At 46.9% G+C, this 10,144-nt stretch overlaps 1 protein-coding gene across 1 annotated transcript in view; it reads left to right on the top strand.

Moving 5' to 3' along the window:
- Window positions 1-373: 373 nt before the first annotated feature.
- The window catches only part of grin1b (glutamate receptor, ionotropic, N-methyl D-aspartate 1b), a 55,911-nt gene continuing 46,140 nt past the window's right edge, over window positions 374-10,144 (top strand). The window contains 3 exon segments of the mRNA XM_030417934.1: window positions 374-966; window positions 7,532-7,788; window positions 9,510-9,644. Of these exon segments, the coding sequence (XP_030273794.1) occupies window position 966; window positions 7,532-7,788; window positions 9,510-9,644 (393 nt within the window). The 5' untranslated portion in view covers window positions 374-965.

Genomic DNA, 10,144 nt, shown 5'->3' with positions numbered 1-10,144 from the left:
ATATGCAGAATATGAATGGCATTTTCACTTCCGGAACCTCACTGTTGAGCTCTATTACTCATGACCGGCACTGCTGTGGCCTCATGGGTAATGTAGTCTCTAGAGACTGAAGTGAGGAGAGCTGTCTCTCTGCAAAGATTTAGTTTGGACCTTTAATCATATATCCTTTAACTATAGTGTGTGTGTGTGTGTGTGTGTGTGTGTGTGTGTGTGTGTGTGTGTGTGTGTGTGTGTGTGAATGTGTGTGTGTGTGTGTGTGTGTGTGTGTGTGAATGTGTGTGTGTGTGTGTGTGAGCGCGCGGGCACGTGTCCTTCATTAATTCACTAACATCACAGAGGCTCGTGCCCGCGCTCCGCCGGCCGCGCGCCTCCTCTCCTCCGTCTGTGAGCGCGCGGGAGCGAGCGTCAGATCAAGGACGGACCGCGGGCTCGCGAGCTTCAGGTCATCAGTCCGCGAGCGACAAACGACAGACAAACGTTAAACACCTGAATTGATGAGAGAAGAAGAAGAAGGAGCACACACACACACACACACACACACACACACACAGAAACATCCGGTCAGAAGGATCCGTGAGGTCACCAGGAGCGCGAGGAGGTGATAAAGATGAAGATGGTGAAGAGCCGAGAATCAACAGGACGACGAGCAACAATGTCAGCGGGCACGTTCATCTAGACTGACACCCGAGACCGGACCGGACCGGACCGGACCGGCACTGGTTCGTCATTTCATTCACAACAACAACAACAACAACCACCTTTAACCCGACGGACCCGGGCCAGCAACCGAACCCGACGGAGCCGAGCGGAACACCCGGCTGATGGTGGGAACACTGCGAGGGATCATCGTGATTTAAATAAATCACAGACGGTGAAATCAACAGGAGACCGTCCAGAACCGGACGACGCAGTCTGTGACGGAATCCTGACCTGCAGGCGGACCGGGACCAGGACCAGCTGAGACCAGTAAGACACTTTATCATGTTGATTTCAACTGTTTGTTTTAAAATTCATTAATTTAAAATCATTAATTAATGAATATTCAGTCTCCAGAACCGTGACGTCAGAGAGCCCAGACGAAATATAAAAGAATAAACAAACACAAATTTCTAAAATCACCTTCTCCTTCTCCTTCTTCTCCTTCTTCTCCTTCTTCTCCTTCTCCTCCTTCTCCTTATTCTCCTTCTCCTTCTCCTTCTTCTCCTTCTTCTCCTTCATCTTCACCTTCTCCTTCTCCTTCTCCTTTTCCTCCTTCTCCTTCTCTTTCTTCTTCTTTTGCTCTTTAGATTTATTTTTAATTTGGACTCAGATTAAATGAATCCTGAGAACATATCTCCCTGGTTCTTAAGAAAATACAGCTGAGTTCTGTTCTTCGGTTCTGACTCAGACGTTGCACATCACGTCTGGAGAGTCTTTACTATAACAACATGCAGGTCAATATTCATTCATTCACTAATCAATATCAGGAGCTCCACACCAGAAAATGTTTTATGTCAATTATTATTGATAAAAGTAAAGTATTTCACATCTACAATAAGTAATCCATTACTTTACTTAGTTCCATTACTTTTGTGTTGTTAACTGTTAAAACTGGTTCCTGATCGATCGATTTTATTGATTTGAATAAAGGATGACATCATACACACATGTAGCGAGCCCCGCCTCCTGCATGCCTTCAGACAGCCAATCAGCAGCACTGTTAGATCTTGGCACACCCAGCATGCTGCATGCTTATTGGCTCACTGATGCGGATGACACTCCAGAACCTCCTCAGGACCAGAACTGTGGTATCGAATGACGCCAGTCCTGTTGGTGCTGATGAAGACGAAACAGATTGTTTTTCAGAGGTTCTGGATGGTTCAGATCAGAAATAGATTTTGGCCCGAAACTGTTCAGTGCTTCATAAACCAACAGCAGGATTTACAAATCTGTTATATGACCGACAGGAAACCAGTGTAAAAGATCTATGAACTGGAGTGATGTGATCTACTGTTTGGTTCTTGTTAGAACTTGAGCAGCAGCTGGTTCTGGATCAGCTGCAGCTGTCTGAGTCCTGTAGAGACGCCGTTACATTAGTTGAGTCTGCTGAAGATAAATATGTGGACAAGTTTCTCCAGATCGAGACGTAAGTCCTCTTATCCTGGATATGTTCTCCAGGTCACAGCAGGCTGACTTTGTCACTGTCTTATTGTGGCTGCTGAAGTTCTGGTTTGAGTCCAGGATCACATGGAGGGTTCTGGCTCGGTTTAATTTCCAACATTACAGACTGAAGCTGGGCAGAGACTGTTAGTCGTTCTTCCTCGGCTCCAAAAACAATTATTTTAGTCTTATCTTTGTTTAACTGAAGAAAACTCAGTTCAGTGCCTCTACTCAGCATTTGTATGGGATGATAGTCTGCTGGTGATGAGTTAGATAAATGTGTGTGTCGTCTGCGTATCCATGGTAACATATCTTATTGTTTTCCATTATCGGAGCCGGAGGAAGCCTGTAAATGTTGGACAGCAGAGGCCCCAGAATGGAGCCCTGCGGGACTCCGCTTGTCATTTCTTCCACTCAGATATTTAATTACCAATAGCAGTGTTGGAAATAACGGCGTCACAATAAACAGCTTTTTTTCAGTAACAGGTAATCTAACTAATTACTATTTCCATCGTTACAACGCTGTTACCGTTACCGACTATTAAATGTGGCGCGTTACAAACAGAAGCTGCTCATTGAAGCTGTTGTCACCGACTCGGCTCTCAGCCAGGGTCAGCCGGAGCTGCAGAGCTGTTTTATTTTATAATTTTTTTTTAGCTTGTCGAGGGAGGAGGGAGGGGCGGGACAACCGCATAAGTGATGCTGATTGGCTCTTTAAGGTAGAGTGAGAGTTTGTAAGCCAATCAGAGGCAGTGTTCAGTTTACACACAAACCACACACACACAGCAGCCTCGCACACATAAACTAGCAGAGGTGAACTGCAGCAATGGCGAATCCGGAGGGAAAGTTGGCGTTTTCAAAGTGGAAGTACAGACACTGCTTTAATCTCTTTTGTCTACGTCCGTTGTAAGCAACTCTGGTCTAATGAAGCATCTATCAACGGCACACGCTTCTACAAAACTAACACTGGCCAAAAACACTGTTGTTGACACTGTTGATGATGACAGCAGGCCAGGCGTGGCTAACGTGAGCTCCGCTAACAAAGAAGGACACGGAGCTGTCCGAGCAGCTACAGCTGGATGTTTCTGCTCCAGCTTCACAAAAACTTGACACAGACTGAACTGAATGCAATGATAGACAGGTTTGTTGTTGAGAACATGCTCCTGTTATCAACAGAATACAGGACACAAGCATTATTTTTGTTCCTGGTGATTATGTCTGAGAAGAAGGACTGCCTTGATTGTTTCCGATCTGAATTAAAAATGTAAAGTCTCTCTTTATAAATGTCAAAATGAACCTGGAGATTTGTTTTTCCCTGCACTCAGCTTTTCGACATTCCTGTTAGGGCTGGGGTTTGGACCAATTAGTGCAGGAGACCATAGACGAGAACAAGTTCAAAGTTTTAATTCTTAAGCAAGAAAGCACACATAATCCCACTCAAAAAACTGAAGGGTAGAGGCAGGAGGTACAGGCAGGCAGGATGGACTTTGAAAGAGTGAGGGAGCTTAAGACTAACGACAATAGGGTTAATGATGCGTTCAATGACGTATGGTCCGATGTACCTGGGAGCTAACTTGTGTGAATCAGTCTGAAGAGGGAGGTCACTTGACGAGAGCCAAACCTCTTGCCCAACCTGGTAGTCAGGAGCAGGGGTCCAATGTCGATCAGCCAATCGTTGGTTCCAAGTCACTGTCCATGTCAAGGCTGCTCAGGCTTCTTGCCAGACCTGACAGGCACGGCGTAGATGGGCCCTGACTGAGGGGACTGCAACTTCACACTCACAGCTTGGAAATAGAGGAGGTTGGTAACCCTGGGAGACCATGAATGGGGACATACCTGTGGCAGTGCTGACCAAGGAGTTGTGGGCGTATTCGACCCAAGGCGGGTGAGTGGACCAAGAGGCTGGGAGACGAGAAGCCACACATCATAGGGATGCCCCCAGGTCTTGGTTTGCCTGCTCCGTCTGGCCATTGGTCTGTGGGTGGTAACCGGGAGAGGCTGGCAGAAGCCCCCAGAACTTGACAGAATGCTTTCCAGACTTGGGAGGCAAACTGGGGAGCCCCGGTCAGAAAAATGCCCTTGGGGGAGACCATGGAGATGAAACAAATGAAGCACAAGAAGGTTAGCAGTTTTTAAGGAAGGGGGAAGTTTAGGCAAAGGTACAAAATGGACTGACTTAGAAAAATGATCAACAATGGTAAGTATAACTGTATTTTCATCTGATGGGGGTAAGCCAGTAACAAAGTCCACAGCAACGTGCGACCAGTGGCGATTAGGTACAGGCAAGGGGCGGAGGAGACTAGCTGGAGCACGGTGAGATGACTTGCTGCGACCACAGACGGAGCAGGCTGAGACAAACTCTCGGGTGTCAGCAGACATGGAGGGCCACCAGAATCTCTGCTGAAGCAGAGATAGGGTCCTATGGTAACCAGGATGGCAGGCCAACTTGGAAGAATGACACCACTTGAGCACAGATGACCTCACTGGGGGTGGAACGAAGAGCCGACCTCTCGGGCAGTGCTCAGGAGTAGTATGACCCTAATGGGCATCCTGAACTACCTGCTCGATCTCCCAACTGGCTGCTCCAACCACACAGAAGGATGGGACAATGGTCTCCACAGGGGCCTCCTCAACTGGGGATGAGAACTGGCGGGACAAGGCATTAGGCTTGGTGTTTCGGGAACCAGAGCGGTAGGTAAGAGTGAGGTTGAATCTCCCCAGGAAGGATGCCCACCGTGCCTGACGAGGGTTCAGCCTATGAGCAGAGCGTAAATATGCAGATTTTTATGATCAGTCCACACAATGAATGGGTGTTCCACACCTCAAGCCAGTGTCTCCATTCCTGCAGGGCCAACATGACTGCAAGCAGCTCCCAGTTTCCTACATCGTAACTCCGCTCAGCTGGAGAGAGGCGTCTGGAGAAAAAGGCACAGGGGTGGAGTTTGTGGTTGACAGGATATCGCTGGGAGAGTATAGCACCCACTCCTGACTCTGAGGCGTTGACCTCCACGATGAACTGCAGATTTGGATCAGGGTGCGCTAGAACAGGGGCACTAGAAAACCTTTCCTTGAGGTTATTAAATGTAGCTTATGCTGCTGAGGACCACACAAAAGCCTTCTTTATTGAAGTCAACTGAGTGAGTTGGGCTGCCAACCTGCTATAGTTCTTAATAAATCGTCTGTAGAAGTTGGCAAACCCCAAGAACCTCTGAAGGTGTTTGCGAGTGGTTGGAACCGGCCACTCTATGGCGGCCTTGATTTTGGCTGGGTCAGGTTTAAATTGGCCTCACTCAATGAGAAAACTCAGGAAAGAAACAGTTGAAACACTAAACTTACATTTTTCTGCTTTAACATGAAAAAAGTTCTCCATTAGCCTCTGCAACACAGTTCTGACATGCAACACATGTTCCTTTACACTCTTAGAGAAAATCCAAATATCATCATGTCTGGATGTATGCCTCCATGGCTTCTTTCTCTGGCTCGGAGAGGTTATAGAGCTTTTTTGAAGGGAGAGGAGAACCAGGGAGTAGGTCAATTGCACAATCATAAGGTCTATGTGGAGGTTATGATAGTGCCTTGTCCTTACTGAATACCTGCTTGAGGTCATGATACTCACTGGGGACAGCTGATAATTCGATCTCCTCTGGGGGGCTCTGAGAGATGGAAACACTGGTGGTATGGCTGAACTAAGAAAGTTGGCATGGCAAAAAACACTCCAGTTATTTATGGAAGCAGTGGACCAGTTAATATGTGGGTTGTGAATCTTAAGCCAAGGTAGCCCTACTACAACAAGGGACATGGGTGAGGAAATGACAAACAGTTCTATCAGCTCGTGCTGGTTACCTGAGAGAGTCAGGGAAATAGGTTCAGTTCGGTGAGTAACTCTGGCTAATTGCTTTCCATCAAGTGCCAAGACCTCCTGGGGTTCAGAAAGAGCTATGGTGGGAATATTAGCCTGGCTAACAAGTTCATCGTCAATTAAACTATCATCAGCACCTGTGTCTATGAGAACTTGAACGGGCAAGGTGTCATGTGACCAGCGCAGCATACCTTGAACCTGGATCCTTTTACTTCTTGAGGGGGTCGAGGTTAGGGGAGTATGGCTCACCAGCACCCCCCTGCTAGCTGGGGAATGTCCCTCCTGGCCACAGTACGTAGAAGCATAAGCCTAGGCGGAAACGTTGTTGTCTCTCTGCCGGAGTCAGTCTGGCTCGTCCCAGCTGCATGGGCTCCTCAGTGTTGACTGGTGGTGGTGCAGCTTCCTCACATGGTCCAGCCGGCCATCGAACCGTGTCACACTGGTAGTGAGCTATTGAAGAGCCTCCATGACTTTGCTTAGCGTGGCATTGTGTTGGCTGACGAGCGAACCTTGAGACGACAAAGCGTGTTTAAGTTGTTCAGTCTCTGCAGGGTCCATCTTGGCCAGATGATTCTGTTAGGGCTGGGGTTTGGACCAATTAATGCAGGAGACCATAGGCGAGAACAAGTTCAAATTTTAATTCTCAAGCAAAAAAGCACACAAAATCCCTCTCGAAGGGTAAATGGTCTTGCATTTATATAGCGCTTTTCCAGTTTACTCCGGCCGCTGAAAGCGCTTTACAATTCATGCCACATTCAACCATTCACACACACATTCATACACCGCTGGCAGAGTCTGCCATGCAAGGCGCCAACTGCTCATCAGGAGCAATTTGGGGTTCAGTATCTTGCTCAAGGACACTTCGACATGCAGCTGGGATTCGAACCACCTTCCGATCACTAGACGACCCGTTCTACCTACTGAGCCACAGCCGCCCCGGTAGAGTAGGGTAGAGGCAGGAGGCATGGTGAAGTCATGACCGGGTTTAAACAGAGGTAGGGTGATTGCTTGTGATGCTAGACAGGTGTGTCTCATCTAAGTCTGGGAGACCAGCCATGCCTCCTGCCACAACCTGAAACAGAAAACAAGGGGAGGGGGAAAGCAGAGAAGCAAAAAAAACCTAGACCATAACAATTCCTTTCTTTCCATTTGACCAGTGGGGAATTCCTCCGAGAAGACTAATGTAAGAATTAGCCACCTGTTGAACTCTAGGGGGCAGAATTTCACCAGAGTAGCTGTTCAAACTTTTTAAACATTTTCCTTGTTTGTGTTGATGACGTGCTGATCACTGGCACACGTCCGGTTATTAAACAGAGGTTCAGTCTATTCACAGCTGTTTTCTATTTTTGTGTCCTTTTGTGTTCCCTTTTATAAAGCTAATGGTTACTATCCCTGCTAAACATCAGCATATTAGCATCCTGATGTTAGCATCCTGATGTTAGCATCCTGATGTTAACCTTAAGCAGCCTCACAGAGCTGGTATCATAACCCATGACTGCATTTTGACCTCCCTCTCCTCCTCCTCCTCCTCAGTGGAGCTCCGTGGCGTGCTGCTGCTCACCGTCCTGCAGCTGTGCTCGGTGGCTCGCGGCGGCTGCGAGCCTCGGGTGGTGAACATTGGTGCCGTGCTGAGTCAGAAGCGCTATGAACAGGTGTTCAAGGAGGCGGTGACGCAGGCCAACAACCTGTACGGGAAAGACAAGTTCAAGATGAACGCCATCTCAGTCACACACAAACCCAACGCCATCCAGATGGCTCTGTCGGTCTGCGAGGACCTCATCTCCAACCAGGTGAGCTGTCCTGTCACCTGACATGTTGTATCTGTCACATCTTCATTCTGTTTGTTCACAGTTTATCAAAACTGAGAGTTTTCAGGATGTTGTGATTTCGTGCTGCAGAGTGCTTCACATGTTTGTTATCTGAATCCTTTAGTATCGGTCGTATCAGATGTGGAAATGTTGATTGATTACATATCCGACATTTTCGGATCGCGCTCAATGTTGAATGCAGTTTTATTTGTGTGGCACTTTTCAAACTTCTGTCACAGTCAGCAACATAATGAGGACCCTGATGGTCGACGCCTGTAAGTGGGACAACAACACGTGATCTTTATTCAAATAAAGCTAAAATACAAGAATTCTGAATCCAAAAGTCCAAACAACAACAACAACAACAACAACAACAACAGTGACTTAACAGTTCACAGTGTAGCTACGGAGTTGATCTGTCGCCTCTCGCCTCCTGTTCTGTGTCAGTGTATGAAGCAATGCATTCTGGTCGCAGCGTGTTTTGTGTTTGGAGAGACGGAGACGCTCCACATTTACATGAAGTTGAACTCTGGCCTTTCTGTGTAAATCAGACGGGTTTCTGGTGCCTCATGACGCCTCTGGAAACTCGAACCTGGACATGGTTGAGTTGAAATGATTCTGCAGCTCAGGCTTGTTTCTCTTCTGAAGCATCTCAGAGGCGTTTCCTGATCTGTGATATCAGACAGCTTCCATGTTGCTGCAGCAACATCAGGAGTGGTGTTCGTCCAATCAGGTGCAGCCAGTGTTTGTGTGGTTCATCAGTTCATCATGAAGCAGAAAATGATAATAAACATCTCTTTGAATCTGACACATGAAAGGTTTGGTGACTGGAGAGAGGCTGCTCGTCTGACTGAGCTCAGTTTGTCTCAGACGTCTTTGTTTCCTCTTCTGTCAATGATCATATAACACATGAACATACAGAAGAGACCATCAGTCACATCCTGTTACTTTCACATAAAAGGCTCACCTGCTCCTGCAGTCTTTTATTTTGGAAACATTACTGAGAGCTGTTGAGTTCAACCAGAAAATAAAACCTGATCTGGATGAAGTTCTGAGGTGAACAGGAGACTAAACATAAAAATCTGTTCATGTAAATGAAACAATGTCATAAATGAAGAGAAACAGAAAAACAAGCAGAGAAAAGATTCAAAATCCTCAGCAACACGTTTCCTCTGAGGAAGAAATGAGGCCAACATGGCGTCGACGTGACAGACAGAGGAGGAAGAGGAGGGGGAGTCAGATTAACATCCTCCCTCTGCAGAAACACAGATGTAATCCTCCCCGAGATTACACACACACACACGCACGCACGCACGCACACACACACACACACACACACACACACACACACACACACACACACACACGCACACACACACACACACACACACACACACACACACAATACTCCACTACTAGTAACAGCTCTTCATCATCAGACTGTAGTTAGATAACTGATCCATATATTTACATGTGTTAATGAAAGTGATGGTCACATCACAGTTTTTATCTGATTGATGAGAAAATGATGCAGCATGTAATCTGTAAAGTAACTAGTAACTATCATCATCAGATAAATGTAGTGGAGTAAAAACAGACGATAGAAATACTCAGGGACCTGTTAATGTTTCTTCTCCCTCTTCTTCTTCTTCTTCCTCTTCTTCTTCTTCTTCTTCTTCTTCTTCTTCTTCTTCTCTCTGCAGGTGTATGCGATCCTGGTCAGTCACCCTCCTCAGTCTAACGACCATCTGACTCCGACACCTGTCTCCTACACCGCCGGCTTCTACAGAATCCCTGTGGTCGGTCTGACGACGCGCATGTCCATCTACTCTGACAAGGTAACCTGACCCTCCTGCAGCTACACCTGCAGCTACACCTGCAGCTACACCTGCAGCAGCTCACAGATTTAAAACCTATAACATAAAAGTCTGTTTTCAGGCTTCATGCTCATCCTCACTGTTTCTTCATCGTGGTGTTCCGCTGGGCTTCATCTCCAGGCAATAGGAACCAATGAGCCTCAGACAGGAAGTCAGACAGTACTGAGACGTCTCTCGGACGTGTTGTTGATCTGATGTGAACATGAGATTTAATGGTGGACTAAATGAGTACAGAGTAACAGGTCTCTGTCTCAGACTGTGTTACTGACTGAACTGTAGTGTCATGTGACCCGGGTCCAGCTGCTGTTGTAACCCAGTCATGTGTGTCCTGGTCCTGTGTTGTCTTCAGGCTCTGTTAAGTGCAGGTTGCAGAATATTTAGTCACGTTGGTCCAGTTTAGGGACTCTCAGGTTGAGCTGGAACCACTCAGAATCTCTCTGCGTTACAATATTGATGAAATA

Source organism: Sparus aurata, chromosome 5, assembly GCF_900880675.1.
Source record: "Sparus aurata chromosome 5, fSpaAur1.1, whole genome shotgun sequence".
Classification (NCBI taxonomy): Eukaryota; Metazoa; Chordata; class Actinopteri; order Spariformes; family Sparidae; genus Sparus; species Sparus aurata.
The sequence above is the reverse complement of the archived record's forward strand: the minus strand, read 5'-3'. Positions and strand labels throughout refer to the sequence as shown.